The 18,927-nt window shown below is 41.8% G+C and overlaps 1 protein-coding gene across 2 annotated transcripts in view; it reads right to left on the bottom strand.

The window, feature by feature from the left end:
- The window catches only part of LOC142008039 (macrophage mannose receptor 1-like), a 107,673-nt gene that overhangs the window by 42,305 nt on the left and 46,441 nt on the right, over nt 1-18,927 (bottom strand). For both annotated transcript variants that reach the window (XM_074984831.1, XM_074984832.1), the window contains exons 10-18: nt 17,308-17,423; nt 14,473-14,621; nt 12,660-12,859; nt 10,797-10,918; nt 6,002-6,089; nt 4,622-4,766; nt 2,064-2,105; nt 1,812-1,975; nt 608-675 (exon numbers count right to left, since the gene is read on the bottom strand). In XM_074984831.1, the coding sequence (XP_074840932.1) occupies nt 608-675; nt 1,812-1,975; nt 2,064-2,105; nt 4,622-4,766; nt 6,002-6,089; nt 10,797-10,918; nt 12,660-12,859; nt 14,473-14,621; nt 17,308-17,423 (1,094 nt within the window). The remainder of the gene's footprint in view (nt 1-607; nt 676-1,811; nt 1,976-2,063; nt 2,106-4,621; nt 4,767-6,001; nt 6,090-10,796; nt 10,919-12,659; nt 12,860-14,472; nt 14,622-17,307; nt 17,424-18,927) is intronic.

Genomic DNA, 18,927 nt, shown 5'->3' with positions numbered 1-18,927 from the left:
CCTAACCTTAACATAAATGGCAGAGTACAACATTTCAAAATCCATCAGAGCCACTGAACATAAAAATATTCCTACAGAATTAACAGATATGCACAGGTTTAAGAGCCTGGTCTAACTCCTTTTGAAGTCAATGTAAAAACACTACTGACTTCAATGGGAGTTAGTTTCTACAAGGACAGAATTTGCTCTAGTATCGACAGGTAAACATTCTTTCAGATTCCTCACAGTGGATTTACTTTGTCAGATGCAGACAGTGAAATCCAACTCAATTTTCCTCCTGCTATAAAAAGTTAAAGGTACAGTAGCTATTATTGTGATCAGTCATATAGAAATGCTGTAATAAATAAATGTGGGATTTTTTTCTAAAAAATTGAATGAAATAGGCTCATGAACTGATATTTAGTCCAGAATAGTTTTTTACAAACCTCAATAATGGAAACACTAAGGGTAACACCATGGTCACACTGAAGTCAGTGATGAAACAGTCTCAATTACACTGATAGGGCTAAAATTTCACCCTAGACTTTCTGTAATTATAGCTTTGTACAGTACAAGACTCTTTTCACGAGAGTACATGGTACTGATCTTATTCTGCTTGTTTACTTACCTAGCCTTTTTATCAAGACTCAGCTGTAAACCAATGAAATATGCATCTTCTTTGCCATTTTTCAAGATCTAAAACAAAAAGATAAAACTTAAACACTTCCTCTTTGTTCATCAAAAACATTTATCGAGTGAGTGTAACCTCCTGGACAATATATTGCAGGTCCCCCTCTGCACTGATCCACAGAAGATATAAATTTGCTTCAATAGAGTGCGGACACCAGGTCAAATCATAGCAGCTCGTGTTTACTTGTGGCGGTAACAAGTTCAATCCACAATATGCAGCCATCACTTGAATATGTTCTTCAGTTTCCATTCTAAGTTGGTGAATTTAATGCACAGCAAAATATCTAGCGATATGCATTCTCTCCCTTATTATGTGGATTAAATCTGAGGTAGATCTTTCACACACTTACCACTACCGCTCTTTAGCCAGTTGAGCAAAAGTTGTATTTAATGAACATCTGCCTGGTAAGCACATTTCTGAAAAGGAGACTAACTCTCAGGCTATAAGAGAATTTACCCCAAAATTCCTACTTACTCAGAGTTAACAAGCTCTTCCCTGGGGCTCAATCTATGCTGCAAATTCTGACTTGTCTCCATATTTTGCCAGCCATGCCATATAAAGATGAGAGTGAGAAGACAGATGACCTGTTGGTGGTTGACCCCTTGGCACCCCTCTCCCACATATACACCACCTAAGCCCTGAACCTGTTGTTATATCTAGAATATTGTATTTAAGGTCTCCATCTCTCAGGGGATATATGTCTCTGAATATTCTGAAGTTATCAAGTGACCTGGCAGCTCAGTAATTTCAATCCAGATCCTGATCATTTTATCAACGAAGGCTTTCATTTCATTGTTCTTTCAAGACAGAAAAGAGAAACAATGGCTAATTCTGGCAGTTTTCATTTTCAGAGTAATTTGGTTCTTGTTAAAAAAGCTGATTTAGACCCACAGGTTGATTCAAATTAAAGTATAAAATCCACTGGCAACCACTAACACATTTCAGTAACAGTCACTATCGTAACTGGTTTGCTAACTAAAGGCCTAATTTACCTTAGCATTTTTGCCTGTGTAACTTCATTTATTTTAACGGAGTAAAACTAGATTAAAATAGTAATGAATCAGGCTTTAATGTGAAATATTTAGTGACTGTGCTCAGTGTACTAGATTACTTATTGCTGAAGCAGACATAGTTTTCTTACATATCTCCACAGCATTCTTCTTTCACTGTCACCATCTATGACAACAAGATCTCCGAAATTCTTCTTGCAAAACTCCCGGGCTTTCTCCATGGGAATACTTTCTGTGCTGAAATAATACTGCTTGTCTTGTTGTATAATCCATCCATCATCTGTGATCTTATATGCTGTAAAACAAATAATGAAACTGTATTTTGTATCCATCGTACAAATTACTCATTCAAATTATTCAAATGCAATCCTAAAAATACTCACGGGGAAGGGAAGGGTCCGTCGGTTCAGGTTTCACTTTTGCTCCTGTAAAATAAAACAAGATGTACTAAATCTCATAGCATGTTCTTCCACTGACATTTAAGGTATACTTAAGACGGATTTCGTGCAAAAGACACAAGACATTTCGGAAACAGTCTTTACAAAATTAAGTAAAATGAGTAGCACACGTGCACACGAAGTACGCAAGTGTATATGGCAAAGTTTAAAGAAGACATTGCTTCCCCAAAGCACTAAATCCGTTACTCTTTACAGTATATTGTAAGTTACCTTTCAATGTGTCAGAAGTGAATTATCACTGTGTTGGAATGCCTGGAGCACAGCAGATGCTTGTCCTGATCTACAAATGCTTTTAGGCCTTCCAGATCTCCTTTTTGTATTTATTTAAAAAAAAAAAAAATCTAGTATTTGTAGTGTAAGACAAAACAGGCAAACTAGGCACAAACTGTCAACAGGTATTACTAGGTTTAACTTTTTTCAGATAAAGTTTTTTTTTCTTTGAAAAATGCCTCTTTGTATAATTAAAAAAAATTAAATTATTTTTTGTTTCTCAATTTTTTTTCTTTTTAATAGAAAACAACGACATTTTTAATTTATTGAACTGGGTTTTTAAGAAAATGAAAGAGGCTCATCATTTAGATAAGGTTTCTGATAATTATTTCATGTGAAAATGTTGTGAAAAATATATTTTAAAATGGGCACCTTTTCCAATCCTTCAAAATGAAAAAAAAAATATTTTTTGTGAAAATTTTCAGTTTGTGCAGAACACCAGCTATACATTAAAAACCCTATAATAATACAGTAGTGCCTCAGTTTACACAAGGGTTGTATTCCCATGCACCCTCTCATAACTTGAATTTTGTGTAAGTCAGAGGGGTGTTCCCTGGTGGCAAGCCGGACTGTCTGGCGGGGTGGGGGCGGGGAGACAAGTTAGTTAAACTGGGGCCAGGGGGACATTGAACCAGGTGGGAGGGTTGAACTGGAGCTGCACAAAGGGGGTTTGAACCAGGGCAAAGGGGGCTGAGCTGGAGCTGTGAGCAGGGTTGGTGAACCAGAGGTGTGTTTGGGTGATGAGTCAGCAGGGGGTTTGAACCAGGGCCAGTGGGTTGTGCCAGAGCTGCACATGAGGGGGGTTGAGCCGGAGCCATACACAGATGGTGAGTGGGCTGAAGGTGGGGTTGAACTGGGGCCAGGGGGAGCAATGTATTAATGTAAGTTAAGCGCAATTTGAAATTGTGCATTTTGAGGATTTACTGTATATTGTAGAAAAGTTTACCATTTCCTGATTATTTCTCAGTAGCATAAAAGGCAGGCCACAGGTATTCTCTGAGATTTGTTTGTCATGCCATGAATTTTCATGGTAGCTGGCACTACAGAAAATGCCTTTCCATTACATATGATGTTTCTGTGTCATCTATTGTTGTGACTTTCCTTGTGGAGAAAATAGAATCTCAGAAGTGTTCCATCTTTTGGTGAAATTTCCCTAATCAGTTTTTCAGAAATTTCTTTACCCCACAGAAGTGGATCTTTCTGATCTAACTTTTTGTTCTCATTCATCTGAAATGTGCCTTTCACGTTATGCTCTCCCTAAATAAGAGACTGAGATGAGGCAATTGCTGGATCAGTCGATGAAATACTTAAAATTAGTCACATGTGCTACTCATAGAAGGTGCAACTTTCTTGATTTGGAGCTTTGGCCTTGATGCCAAAAGAAAACAGAACTGCTTAATAAAAATATCCTCATGCCAGCCAGTCAAAACTTTCCGTTCAACACCATTCAGAATGCATTTGTTTAGGGTCATCCTAATTCTGGGTATGTTTGCCTGCTACCATAACTTCGAAGCTACTGACCTGTTTTTCTTCAAACTTCATTTGTTTTGAAGATTTCTGTGAGACCTAAAAATCAAACCATGTTTGAAGGAAATTGGTTCAGTAGCTGAAATAGAAAAATCCTACTGCTTACGCACAAGATTGGCATTTTTAATTTGATTTTATTCAGTGTGGCCTGAACCTCAGATCTCAAAATAAAGATTGCAAAATAACCACTATTTATAATATCTAGTTTCCGTTACCTGGCCAAAAACTTGTCTAACTACATGAAAGGAAGGACCAATTTTTCAGTTTTTTAAAAACTCAAAAATGATTGAATTGATCAAACGTTTCAATAAGCTAAAACGAACCTCAGAAAATATTAATGAAAGAGGACTTTGTTGGAGAAACCCATGACCAATGAAAAGAGAAAATTTGAACTAAATATGAAAATCTGAACTCAATATGAAATTTAATGTTAAAGTTATCTGTGCCTCTTGGAATAAATTAATAAAATTCAAGAAAAAGAGCAAGGCAAACTGACTGATATAAGATCAAGGGACCCCACAGTCTATATCTCTAAATTTAATTCAGACAGCTCAATTAATACCTTCACCTTGTTCTTACTTCACTTCTTGAATGTAACATTCTAAAGGGTAATTTTCAAAACTATTTTTAAATGATTGAAAATAATTTCTTATTTTTTTGTTCTTATTTAAAAGACATAATCATACCTTTTTTAATTTCACAGATCCAGTCATATACATAGTCACAGTGCCTGTCATTCCATAACATGCTGGAATCTCCACTGAGTTCTGTACAAAGTTCCATTCCTTGGTAATTATTGGGTTCGCCATAGCCCCAGTTTGTATATTTTACCTAAAGGGGAAATAGAATTGTACTACTATTTTTCGGAGACAGAAACTGTGCTGCAGCATGAAACTAGAGAGACTCAAGTTCGTTTGCTATTGTCATTCAGGAAGACAAATCTGGTCTGAAACTGGAATATCTATTCTGTGGGAAATGCTGACATTTCAAAATTTGTTTGCATTCTGAATTGGGATACAAAGTCAAAATTTCTAAATTCCATGCACAATGGAACTTACAAAAAATTAATTCAGAAACATCAAAACATTTTGTTATCAAATATTTTGTTTTGATAAAATATTTTGGTTTATAATGGGGAACCATTAAATATTAATTTTATTTTATATAAAAATCAAAACAAAATGAACTGAAATAATGTTGAAAGAAAATATTTTACCATATTGGAACAAAACAAAAAACCCTAAGTGACTCTTTTTAGAGAGACAAGGTAGGTGAGGTAATCTCTCTCGTTGGCCCAACTTCTTTTGGTAAGAAAGAGAAGTTGTAGAGTTTACTCACTTCTTCTACAGACTGTTTTGATATTATTTCTAGATAAAATTACACTGAAATCTACATATTTTCACAAAATATTTAGATTTCAACAAAATCACATTTTTCAAAGGAAAACTGTTCTGTTGAATTTTTAACCAATTTTACAGGAAAATACAGACAAATTCAGCATAGTTATTTCAGTTTTACACCTTTGCTTCAAGGAACTTACACTGGCATAGAAATAGTATGACTCTTCAGTGTAAAATCTAAATTGATTCTGAAAAAGGGAAATTTACAAGACCTAAGCTATTTTCTACTACATTTTATTCATTTTCATTTTACACAATAAAAGGAGAAAGGGGCAGCTATCCATGGCTCTGATGAGTTACAGACAATATTTTAAACTACTATTATATTTTACAACCATACCAATTTCCCCAAACCTTCATCACCAAAATGGATGAGCGAAAAATAGACATTAAAAATATTTCCTTTCTGTAGGCAAACCAGAGCAACTTCTGTGTATCTAGACTACCCTTATGTTATGGACATATTAGTCACTTTTTCTTGTACATTTTTAGTCATATTTTATTATTTGAAATAGTGTGTTGTGCACAAAATCTGGATGCTTAGCAGCCTTTCTGCATGGCAATTTACCACGTATTCAGGAATATGATCAGGAATAAAATTTAAAATAGACGCACGAGGGATTTCAGATTCTGGAACATAAATTGTGGAAAAACTAAATCACTTACTGCAGACCCATCGCTCCAAGCAAATCCGTCGTCAGGATTCAAGTAATATAAACCTATCCAGAATTTCTGCTGATAGTAGCCTTTGTTCCTAAAATACAAGATATATATATATAGACCGACACAGATGAGAGATAAACAAAGGGAAACTGCCAGGGACAGGGCAGCGGCTCCCTTCCCCTCCCTCCAGCTTTGCCACATACATCATCCTCAACCCTACCCTGTCAGCAGTCCTAGTCTTTCTCTTTTATCATGGGAGCATATATTGTTAATATACAAGCATTTGCATAAACCAGAAGAGATGCAGTTTGTATATCAGTATTTATACTGTAAATATGTTCATGGCATTTTACTACTACTTATTAATTGTAAAGGAATCACAATGCATACAAATTGTACTATTACTACTACTACTTTGCCCTTGTACTCCACATGGAGCATAGGTCATCTACAAATCTCCTTCACTTCACTCTGTCTTGGGACAAAACTTCTAGCTGGCTACAGGAGTACCCCAGTTGTAGTCCTTCAATCTCAGTAGAACTTCTCCATGTTGTTCAAGATCGTCTTCTTTTGAGTCTTCCTTGTGGGTTCCATGTAAGAGCTTGACTGACTATACTGCATAATGGTTTTCTGAGAGTGTGGCTTAGCCATCCCCACCCCACTTTCTTCTCTTGATGTCAGTGTCACTTGGTTCTTGTCCTGCTCTGTTCTAAAGCTCCTCATTTGTGACAAAGTCTTGCCATTTGACATGAAGGATGTTTATGAATGTCTGTAGCTTGGGATTTGAAGACTTTTTAGTACTCTAGGTCTCACGTCCATGGAAGAGCATACTCTTCACATTTGTGTTGAACAGCCACAGTTTCGTCTTCACAGATATTATTTATGAACTCCATATAGGACGGAGAATCTTGAGTGACTTGTTAAGGTGAGGTGGCTTGTGTGTCTCAAGGATCCAGAGCAGTATGTCAGTGGGAGCTACAAACTGAACAGGTCAAAGTGTAGAGACCAGATAAATTTGGATCACTGCTCCCCAGAGTAAAAGGGGTTGGCTTAGGGTTAACAACCCTATCCGTAAAAAAACCAAAAGTTACAGAAATATCTACAAAGAAACCTACAACATGCAAACTCTTCTGGTCCAATAAGACCAGTAAAAGAACAGCAGAAAAAGGGTACTTTTATTTTTAATCTGTTAAAAATACAGTATTGTTTCACATAAAATTACCAAAAACCTTAAAGACATTTACTGCTAGATCTATAATTATAGAGAGTGATTGCTAATGAAGGTAACAGTGGTAAAACAGGGTTTTAATAATGGAAAGCTAAATGGTCTCTAAAATTGCCTCTGAAAGTTGCACACGTTCCTGCAGAATACTGAGGCAATGTCTACACTACCTGATAAAGTAAAATTTAAAACAGTTAGCTCAATTTTACAATGTTAGTGTCTTCACTATAAATACCATTAGGTCAATTTTAGGGAGCACTAAGATCAATATTATAACACTGTGAGAAGTGACTTGACGTAGTGTCAAGTTCAAGTTTAGAAGTTTGAATTAAGGCTAGTGTGGAAATGCCATGTCTTTTAATAGACTTTATTAGCTTCCAGAGGTGTCCCATGTGTATCTCACAATACTCCACAGTTGTCCACTCTGGCCACTTCCATCTCTGCTGCTCTCCAGGTGCACAGGAATTAGGTAACAGGAAGCCTATGAAGCTGAATTAGGCACCAGGAAGCCTGTGGAAGGCTAAGAAACTTCTTTCTTTCTTTGCTATCAGTGTGGTGAATGCATCTACCCATTAAAAATAACCCCAACATGAAGTTCATAGCTCTGCCTCTCCCTCTGCAAGCTGAGTACTTAGATTTTCTTTTCCACTGCTGGCATCAGCCCATGCCCTGCCGCACCATGTGGCAGCTAGGCTGTGGGGGTCATGCTTGTATGGGAGTCAGAGAATCTTCTTTTCCGCGGTTTACACTTGTCCAGTGGATGCCCCTCCCTCCCCACAGGCACCCTGCAGCTAGTTCTTTTCTGCACTGAACCACATCACACGGGTAGCCCCCAACCCAGTAAAAGGATGTGCCTGCTGTTCAGTGTGGACCATGCTGCCAGGCAGCACCATATCTTGGCTCACACATGGTGAAGGCTCTAAAGGCAGAAAAGATTTTTGGGAGCTTGCTGCTGCTAGGGGAAAAGTCTACCCCTGGCACCAAAGACTGCAGGGGCTTGCCCCGCTGCCTGAGCAACACTGAAGGGACATTTCAACATGTTGGACATTTCTGTGTAGTGCAGTGGAAAGCCAAAAATCATGCATCAAAAATGCTTTTTTCCCGAGTCTTTATCATCCTCCTCTTCCTTCAAGCGTTGCATTGTTCCTGTAACATTTTCAGAGATTACATTTCTGGAGTCAGTGTGTGGAGGGCAGGGAAGCAGCTGGAGAGCTAGTTGAGAAGAGACAGACACCTGGGTGATCCCAGGTCACAGAGTCATTCATGCATGTGGAAATTGAGTGAGCTCTATCCCCCATGTTGGACACGTCTGTGTAATGAAGTAGGAATCCAAAAACCTTGCATCATACAATGCTTTTTTTTCCCCCAAACCTTTACTATCTTTTTCTTTCTTCAAGCTTGCATTGTTCCTGTAATATTTTCAGGGATGATGTTCCCAGATTCAATGGTGGGAGCTCCCAAGAGTGGGGGAGGGGGAATGGGTGGAGGGCCAGTTGAGATGACACAGACTCGTGGGTGATCCAGATCAGTATAACAGACCCCCACTGCTTCGCACACTACATCTTCTGAAGCCAGCCTATTTGGTTTTCCTTCACCTACTTTTACTTATTTCACTCTGAAAAAATGGCCGTTTGCTGCTTTTTGTAAAATCTTTGATAATTTGATAAAAGAAAGACACTTCAGTTAATTTGGCCATCTTAGCTGAGGCTTTCTTTCCAATCTTCATTTCTTATGGCAAATTTTTTATTAAATGGCTTCCTTAAGAGAAGTCGTACCATATTGTGGTTTCAAGGAGGGAAAAATTAGCTGAGGGACCAGCTGACATGGCAAGTCATCTGCGTGATCCAAGGAGCACATGCACATTGTGATTCCCTACTTTTCCTTCTTTCCTTCTGGAAAAGTGGCCATTCGCTTTCCATGGGAGGCGAATAAATGCAATGCAATGTGAGAGGATGACATCACATACCCACAACCACTTGCAGGGAATTTTTTCCCATACTGCAGCAGCAAAAATACCCAGAATGCTTCAGGGCTGAGGGAACTGTGGGAGGGGTTCCCACAATGCACTGCTGTAACAGTCAATGTTTCACAGTTGGGTGTGGCAGCAATAAGTCGGCTTTGTGGAGAATTTGTGGGGAGGTGGGGATTGTCAAATTCAAATTTATAAAACCCAGTGTTACAAAACTGCTTTTAATAAATTCACATTTATCTCATAGTGTAGCCTGGGTAACTAAGTTTTCTAGAGCCTGCTGATCTCAATGTTAAGCCTCCTTGACTTCAACGTCATTCGAATCAGGCCCAGAGCACTAACCCGCTCATACAAAATTTACCAGCATAATTTCTAAAACCATTTTGAAGCCCCTCCGAAATTTTGGCGAATACTGCTGGATCTAGGTGTTCCAGAATACAGGGAGATGCTTTTCTGAAGCAATGAATGGGCCGGTCTGTTTTGTGATATGCATGCTGCTTTAAAAAAAAAAAAGGTTTAATCACATCGATAATGTATTTCTCACATTGTACAGTATAAGTTCCTTAATAGCGACCTCAGAAATGAATTCCCATTCACTGCACAGAGCTAAGCTGTTTGAAATGGTTTCAGCTATCTGGTTAATTAGAATGAGGGAAAAATAAAAACCTTGACCACTTTTCTTACTTCTTCCTATTTTGTTGCATGTTGGGCCAAACCAGACTGTCATTGTGAGGTGGAGGGGAGGAGAGCCCAAAGGGAGCAGATGCCACAGGGCCTGGTGACAGGCCCACGGACAGAGGCAGGCAAAGAGGCCAGCTGCTGCAGGGACTGGTGATTTTAAGGGGCCTGGGGCTCCAGCCACTGATGACAATGAAGCAGCAGTGCCTGGAGCATTGAGCCCTTTAAATTGCTGCAGGAGTGTCACCACACCACTCCACACAGCTCTTAGGGCTGCCTGGAGAGGCAGAGCACTGTGCTGCGTGCTCCAGGAAGCGCTAGGAGTGGGGGAGGGCACGGCTCAGGCAGCACTGAGGGCTGGCTGCCCTCAGCCCCACCCCTTTCACCCTCAGCACCGCCTCTTCTGGGAGTGTGGAGCTGGGGTCTACCCACATACCTCACCCAGTGGCCTGGCACAGCTGTCCGCTCCCCTGCCCGGCCACTTAAAAGGTTCCAGGGCTCCCACCTGCTGCTGTCGCTACCTCAGCACTAACGGCAGCCAGAGACCAAGGACATGTAAATCTTCTGCTGGAGGCTCTGGGCAACACTGAAGGGCTGGCTGGGGCAGGCTACCCCAGTTCTGCCCCTTGCTCCCAAAGGCCCACCCTTTCAGGGGGCCCGGCAAAGTCTGCATGCAGCCCTGGTACCAAACTACCTCTGAGGCAAATTCATAAATTCCCAAATAATGTGCTGACAAAAGTACATTGAGACATTAAACTTTTGGAATCCCTGATGTTCAGTAGAACAGTTCTAAAATATTTTAAATGGGGTGACAAATATCATATTTAACTTATACCAACTGTTTCAGAAGGGATCAAAATGCGTTTTTTTTTTCTCATTTAAAGGACAAATAAAGTGAAAAAATAGCCATCTTGTAGATAGATACTCACGCTATGGAACGCCAGATAACATGTTGTTGCTCTTTGCCTTGAATGGTGGCCAGATCTCCTCCTATAGCTCGACAAAAAGTTTGAGATTGTGACCAGCTTCTCTTTTGCTCTCTGGAAAAAGGCTGATGAGAGTATACACTATTTTATAATCAGAAAGCTGCCCTGTATATATCATATGTAGTACCCAGAGGCACTGAGGCTTCATCTGGGATGGGTGAAGTATCTGCTCTACAGCCTCAGCTGAGCAGCAGCTCGCCTTTAGCTCGTGTGATAGAGCACAGGGCTTTAGACCCTAGGCTTGTAGGTTTTATCCCCAGTGCCAGCAACCCATGTCTCTCGGTGTTACACCTGGAACCACAAAACATGAGCTATTTCCCTATGGTACAATCAGGCCCACCAATGAGGGAAGAGGAACAAAGGGAGCAGTTGCCCAGGGTCTCTTCGAAGTGCTGTGGCAGCACTGCTCCAGCTGCATGCAGCTGTGAGGGAGCACAGTTGGCCCTGTGCTGCAGTCCAGACCATGCTGAGAGATAACTGCTCTTGGACCTGCCTTTTCTGGCTCAGACCCAGGCCTGCCTCCCACCCGGCCCAGGGCCCACGGCAGCTGGTGGTGCTACTGAGTATGTCATCATACAATCTAACAAATCAAAAAGCAGCCTGTATAATATTTAAATGTTTTATAAAGGTATCAGAAGGCTTTGTAGCAGGATCTGTTTCATTTGACATGCAAAACAATACATCTGAGCCAAGGTTAGGGGACAGCACTGGTGAGACCAATTTCTCTTATAATGCAAATGAAGAGGAATAAACCCTCTCAAACGTAATAGGGGCTAGAGATGTGGAAGAAGGAAAGTGAGGTTTGAACTTTGGAAGCGAGATGAGAGGAGAGTGACCGCGAGCATCTCTTGCCTATTGTTACAGACTTTTAAACAGTTGCTGGTGTCAGCATTTCAATGGTGAATTAAGTGACCCCTACCTACAGCTTGTAAATCCTGTTTAGCAAACACTCAGGGATCCTTTCAGGATGGAGAGAAAATGTAAATACACTCATCCCTCATTTAACGAGTTCTTGACTTACAACTACTCGCTAAAACGAGGGAGATGCACATACCTACCAATGTTCATTAGACGAGTGAACTTCCCCTGCTAATACGAGCCAGCTGCTGGTGGGGGCTGGGAGACCAGCAGCCCTGTGGCTCGCTCCGCTTCAGCTGCTGGGTCCCCAGCAGGAGGCGGAGCCCTGCAGCTGGCTTTGCTCCAGCAGTGGGGTTCCCACGGGGGTGGGGGAGTCCGGCAGCCCCAGGGCTTGCTCCGCTCAAGCCACACGGTCCCTGGCCAGGGCACGAGGAAGTCCGCAGCCCTCCCCGCCAAGTCCCAACATTCTCCCAGCCTACAGCTCCCCACACAACCACCCCCCCATCTCCTTCAGTTCCAAACCCCCTGACCCACCCCCGCCGCGCCCCCCAGGTACCTCTGGTGCAGCCAGGAGGAACAAGCCGCCACCTCCTCCACCTGAGCTGTCAACAGCTTTTAACCCACTCTCCCTGCTAATGTCCCCAAACTGTACTCAGCCTTTAACCCCCTCCCAACCCCAGGTTTGCTTAGTTTTCAAAAGCAGCACCACCTGCTGCCCCTCCGAGCACTTGGAACCACATATTTACAAATATTTTAATAGGAATTTAGTATCCCTCTCACAAGTTTTCACCTACGAGCAAAAAGTTAGGAACCAATTGTGCTGGTATAGCGGGGGATGAGTGTATGTTTGGACTGCATGCAAGTCATTCTTGTTTAAGTTCTTCATACTTTACGTGTTTCAAACATGCATAGAACCCACATCAGTTCAGAATTATTTGCTGTACTTACCTGAAAGCAGGAATTAATATTACTGCTTGAATCCCAACCTTCTGGGCAAGTAGGGGCAGGAGTTGTTGTTGGAATGGGTGGAGGCGTCACTCCCTCAGCCCACTGTTTGCAGAGGAATTTTGCCTTTTCCTCACATTTTACAACATCCCACAATCCACCCGCAATTCCAGTCCTCATGGCAACACAGCCTGCCTTTCTTCCTGCGTACATATAAAAAGTGACAGCAAAACGGTGTGTCATTCACATCTTTCTGAACTTTGAGTTCTGTCCTGAACTAGCAGCACAAAGCCCTATTTATGCCCTTTTTTTCAGAACCTAAGTGCTGCACAAACCCTTGTGCTGGCCTTCTGCAAAGGGGTGAATTACAAACCACACAGGTGGAACTGAATCCATTGAAATGCCCTTGGATAACAAACCAATCTGAGCCATGTCTACACGTGCACGCTACTTCGAAGTAGCGGCACTAACTTCGAAATAGCGCCCGTCACGGCTACACGTGTTGGGCGCTATTTCGATGTTAACATTGACGTTAGGCAGCGAGACGTCGAAGTCGCTAACCCCATGAGGGGATGGGAATAGCGCCCTACTTCGATGTTCAACGTCGAAGTAGGGACCGTGTAGTCATTGTGCGTCCCACAACTTCGAAATAGCGGGGTCCACCATGGTGGCCATCAGCTGAGGGGTTGAGAGACGCTCTCTCTCCAGCCCCTGCGGGGCTCTATGGTCACCGTGTGCAGCAGCCCTTAGCCCAGGGCTTCTGGCTGCTGCTGCTGCAGCTGGGGATCCATGCTGCATGCACAGGGTCTGCAACCAGTTGTCGGCTCTGTGGATCTTGTGTTGTTTAGTGCAACTGTGTCTGGGAGGGGCCCTTTAAGGGAGCGGCCTGCTGTTGAGTCCGCCCTGTGACCCTGTCTGCAGCTGTGCCTGGCACCCTTATTTCCATGTGTGCTACTCTGGCGTGTAGACGTTCCCTCGCAGCGCCTATTTCGATGTGGTGCTGTGCAACGTCGATGTTGAACATCGACGTTGCCAGCCCTGGAGGACGTGTAGACGTTATTCATCGAAATAGCCTATTTCGATGTCGCCACATCAAAATAGGCTACTTCGATGTAGGCTTCACGTGTAGACGTAGCCCTGGTTTTTAACAGAACCAGCTGTCCTAGGGACAGTCTGTTAGCAGGATGGCCCAATAGCTTCATACTGCAAAAGCAGTTTTGAGGGGTGAGCAATTGGGATTCCTTCGCTAATATTCATGGAGCTAATTTTCAATTCTATTTTTCGCCTCCATTCATTCAGTGCTGGGTTGCCCCAAACTAACTGTACTGTTATTTAGCCATATTTTCTCTGGTAACTTCCTTATTATGATGGAGTCAATTACGCCACAAAACATTCCCCACCGCAGCCCCCACTTACACCCTGTTTTCTATCTGGCTTTCTCTCTAAGCCACCATGTCCTGCATGACATCCTAGCCTCAGTACTAACAGCTCAATCTTTCCCATAACACCGGCCAATCCAATTTGATCTTGAATCTTTTTCAGGCTTGAACACAATCCCATGTCAACCCTACCCATAAGGCTAACAAAATGCAAGCACGCAGCTCACTCACACCATTCACACCAAAGCAGTTCAGCCAAAATTCCTGACAACGACCTCCTTCGCCTAAGAAGCGTCTGAGACCAGCCAGCTGCTGTCCCATCCCCCCAGAGGATACTGAATGTGTTCTTAAGGGAATTACAGAAAAAAAAAATCTAAAGTCAAGTATTGCATTGTGAGCCCTGTACTCTTCAGCCACCACCGTAATGCTGCATATACCTGGCATTTCTGAATTCCAATGCGTGAATAAGACGGCTTCATCCTTGGTCCACTTGAAAGTCCCTTTTTCTTGGATATTTGAAAGACCAATCCAAAAATATTTTTCCGGCCTCAGCCCCACCAGACTCGTTAGATAAGCTTGTTCGTATCTGCAACAAAATACAGCCAGTCAAATCACTGTTAAATCCAAATTTGTACATAATAGGTCATTCATTTTATAAGAGTTATTAATGCATGGGTTAGGCGTATCTGCCTGTACAAAACACCAGAATAAAGTGGAATCATTCCAAAGAATGCAGTTGGCAAATTTTGAATTTAAAAGAAAATTCCACGCAGGAGACTGAAGTACTAGGAACAAATGAAGAGGAAGAAAGGCACCTTGTGTAATCATGGTAGAATATAATCTTATTTCTAGAGAATACACAGTAGTTCTACAGTTTAAATATGCAAGATAAATATGGAGTTAAACGTATCTACTCCAGATTAAGCATTTGCCATATTACAGAAGAAGAAAATAAAAGTATGCAGTCTGGGGAGGTAGTGACAGAAACTAAAATTCACTACTTCACTTAATCATGAAAATCAAATCAATTAACGAAGAACCACTTATAAATAACGTGTGTTTATGGGGCTGGACAGATATAGAAATAAAAGTCAGCTACACTTAAAATTAGCAATGTTTAGAAGGCTCATTGGAAGTACAACAGAGATGGGAGTCTAGCAAATATGTGTTGTTGTTAGTCCCAAGACCAGATGAATTTGCTGTTCAATATTTGTATTACAGTTGTACCAGAAATATGCTATGCACCCATAACACATGTAAGCAAACACAAGATAAGCTGTATAGAATTTGCTTTCAGATCCATTAAGATGGCACAGAAACAGCTCTGAGAAATTCTTAAATGACCCATTGACCAACTATAACTAAGTTCTGACTCTCTCCCTATATTGGGCATCCTCTCCTCTAGTAGAATATACTGTATTTGGTTGAATTGCAAAGGACTTTCAGATAGAAATGAACTCTTTGGTTCATTTGGTCACATTTGGGAACCTCTTTAAAAGGACCAATTTGACATGAAACAAAATCTTTTGAAGTCACAGCCATGCATGGGCTATTCTGTAAAGAAAATGATTCCACAGGGATGAATTGAGAGCACTGTAGCAGTACAATTCACACAATGGCCTACATAGAACTTGTAGGATCTTTTCCCCCAGAGGCTTGGTCCTCAAATGAGCTCCAGGAGACTATCAAATATTTTATCAACACTCCGAGGATCGATACTCCCACAGCAGATGCTTTGCCTCATTTTCAGGTGCTCAAGTTTCAGGAGCTAGAACCAGGAGCCAGCCAAGAACCTCAGTGGATGCTGCTAGTGCTGTGGGATCATGGGTAGAATGGTAATCAGTGTACCAGAGAGATCAGTTGGCTCTGCTTATAAGGTAGAGCTGTGACTCAAGTTTTAATGAATTCAGGCAATTACAAGTGTGGGAAGGCCAGTCATCAAATGGCCCAATACAGAGGAGTGAGTGCTGCAGGAAATGGTGTCATGGGCAACCTGTCAATTGGCATCCTCAAGAATTGAATGGCCTCCTAGCTGTTCCATTCACCATGGGCTAAGTGATCCTCCAAATCCATCCAGTGGCTTTAATGCAAAGGTTTCTGGTGAGGTGGTCTCATTTCAATGGCCCAATGGAGGAGTCCCATTGTCCTGTCACATTGACATTTTCAGGCGCTTGGGCAGCTTTGTTCAGAGCGGCACTCTTGGGAGTAATTTTTGATGCTTTTGGCATCAGTGAGCTAGTTCCTGGGATCTGTAGGGGGTTTGTGGGAGGGAACTTGGAGCTGGGTGGTGTACACTGGCAGGGACAAGCGGGGATATTAAGCCTGCAAAAGTTAATGACAGATCAAGGAGGCCAGGGAGAATGTTTTATTGTCTAGGAAGGTGGTGAGCCTTGTTCTACCCCATGGAACTCATCTGAAATCAGGGCAACAATAGCTGCAGTACAGCTGTGCATGGGGGAGAAGAGGCAATTCAGGCAACTGAGCTCTGGTGCTCAGAATAATACTACATGGGTGTGTGAACTGTCTGGGTGAACAGGATGGGGAGCCTGTCTGGGCAATAACCTGATGTTCATTCAGTAATCTGCATCATACACTTACCTGCCAGGTAGTCCCAGACATCGAATAATAAAGTTGCAGTCTTAGTAAAAGCATATAACATGTCTCCTGTCCTTTCAGAATAGACAGAGAACATTCATTCGAGGTTTTTAAAAGGGGCAATTCTCCTTCAGAAAAGGTAACTAAGTAAAAATAGCACCTTCTCATTCACCAGATTATCTTTCTGGGTGGGATTCAGAATCCTCACCATTCATTTAGGAATAAAACTAGCTTTTTTCCAGCTGTTTACTTTTGCAAACTTCACAGAGCCAACACAACAACTCAGATGGGTCAAATGTAATTCTATTTTTTGTGCATGGGCAACAGAATTTTAAACTAAATTCTAGTCTTTCACACCAGTACAACTTCACTGGTTGGCATAGACTATCATAGGTGTAAATGAGGCACTAATTTGCTCTGTAGACCCTATACAAGGGTGAATTCAAAATTTCATGGCAGTCGCCCATCTTTACTATGACCTGACCCATGCTATTGGATTTGGGCACCCACTTACCCACACATTTGAAAGGTTCAATATGCCATTCTAATTTTGTACATCAACCTCTTCTCTGACTTTGCTCAATGTTAAGAATTTTATTTTTGACAGTCTGAACTATTTTAGAATTTTGAGCCTTGTTAGGTCCTGTAAGCCCTCAGAACAGCCATCTTGTCCATACCTGTCTTCAATAGTAGCTAGATAAGCCTGGTTCCTTCCACAAGTTTGATTTGCTTCATAAAATGATGCAAAAGTACTTGAAATCATGTAACAATGAAAGCCATGTCTTTTCCAGCCCTGTCAAAATGAATATTATGCAATCTCAGAAGCTTGCTAGCAAAGTGTTATGTAATACTCATTTCTATACTCTTTTAAAATTATTTAGTACGCAGTATTATTGCTAAACCAATGGGTGAGTAAGAAAATCAGAATGAAGGTGTCAAAATGTGAGCAATAAGCAGAGATAGAAAAAAGTCAGCAAAATATTTCCTTGAAATAAGTAGAATATGTGCATTTTATTCAGCAGAAAGGTTCTGACTCAATTTTTCCCATAAGGATATGTCTTTCATAAATGCCATTAAAAATAAAAAATAAAGCAATGCCAAGCTTCAGCTTATATTTTCTTTATTTGCTTGTCTAACAGAAAAATACCTGTCTCACTTCTGTGTACTGGACAAAGTGGAATAGTCTATCAGAAATTCAGGTCTAGTTAAACTAGACCTGAATTTTGTGTTAAACACAAAAGCATGGAGTGTCTTCAGACTTGCATATGACCCAGAAGGACTTGGATGTTAAATGTATAATACACATATATCAAAGCATCAGCTACAAATGATATGGTAATAAAAAAAATCAGTTCATAAAGCTACTTTGACTATAATGAAGCCAGATACTTTTTATGTCTCTGAGTCACATGTAGGATACACAAAATAGTTGATAACTCTTTTATATTAACCAGCAACAACAGCTCTCTATGATGTATTATTTCACAGGCCCACAGGCCCAGGAGGGTGGGGGTAAAGGCTAAAATGGCACTTGCACAGGGCCAAGTGTTTCAAAGGGCCTGGAGATCCCAGCTGCCACTGTGACTACTGTGGTGGCAGCCAGGCCCCTTTGGAACATTGCAATGCACCCACTCCACCACTCTGTGAGGCTCTGCAGGCTGGGAGAAGGGCCCAGCAACAAGCTCCAAGAGGCACTAATGGCTGACTGCCCTCAACCCTGCCCTTTCCACCCGAGATTCTGCCCCTTCTGGAAGTGTGGAGCTGCCCCCCTATTCACACACACCTTGCCCTAGGGCCCACCTTGGCTGTTGGCCCCACTGCTGTTTCAGGAAACAAAACGTCAAAGAGAATAAATTTTAAAAATAATGCTTCTTGATACAGCTGAGTTCCTCTCTCCTCCACTGCCTCCAGAGAGCATTACTTCAGCTGAGAAACTGCATGCTCAATCCTGAAAGGCGAACTTGATTCCAGGCCAGGAAAGTGAACATCTGCTACAAGAAGTGTAAGTTTGGTCTGCGTAAAACAGAACTGTGACACATGGGCCAAAAGGGCTGCTGGAAGCTAGAGCTGTTTACTCTTCCAGGGAAGCATATGTCTCACACAGTGGCTGTGTCTACACTACCACCCTCCTTCGAAGGGAGGATGGTAAGTAGGGTGTTGGGAGTTTAATAATGAAGTGCTGCGGTGCACAGGCAGCACTTCATTAAGCAAATCCCCCCATGGCAACTTTGAAGTTTTAAACTTCGAGCTAGGAGCTCGCGTCTAGCCGCGGCTCACCCACCGGTACTTCAAAGTGC

This window comes from Carettochelys insculpta, chromosome 2 (genome assembly GCF_033958435.1).
Source record: "Carettochelys insculpta isolate YL-2023 chromosome 2, ASM3395843v1, whole genome shotgun sequence".
Taxonomy (NCBI): Eukaryota; Metazoa; Chordata; order Testudines; family Carettochelyidae; genus Carettochelys; species Carettochelys insculpta.
This window is presented reverse-complemented; position numbering and strand designations above follow the sequence as displayed.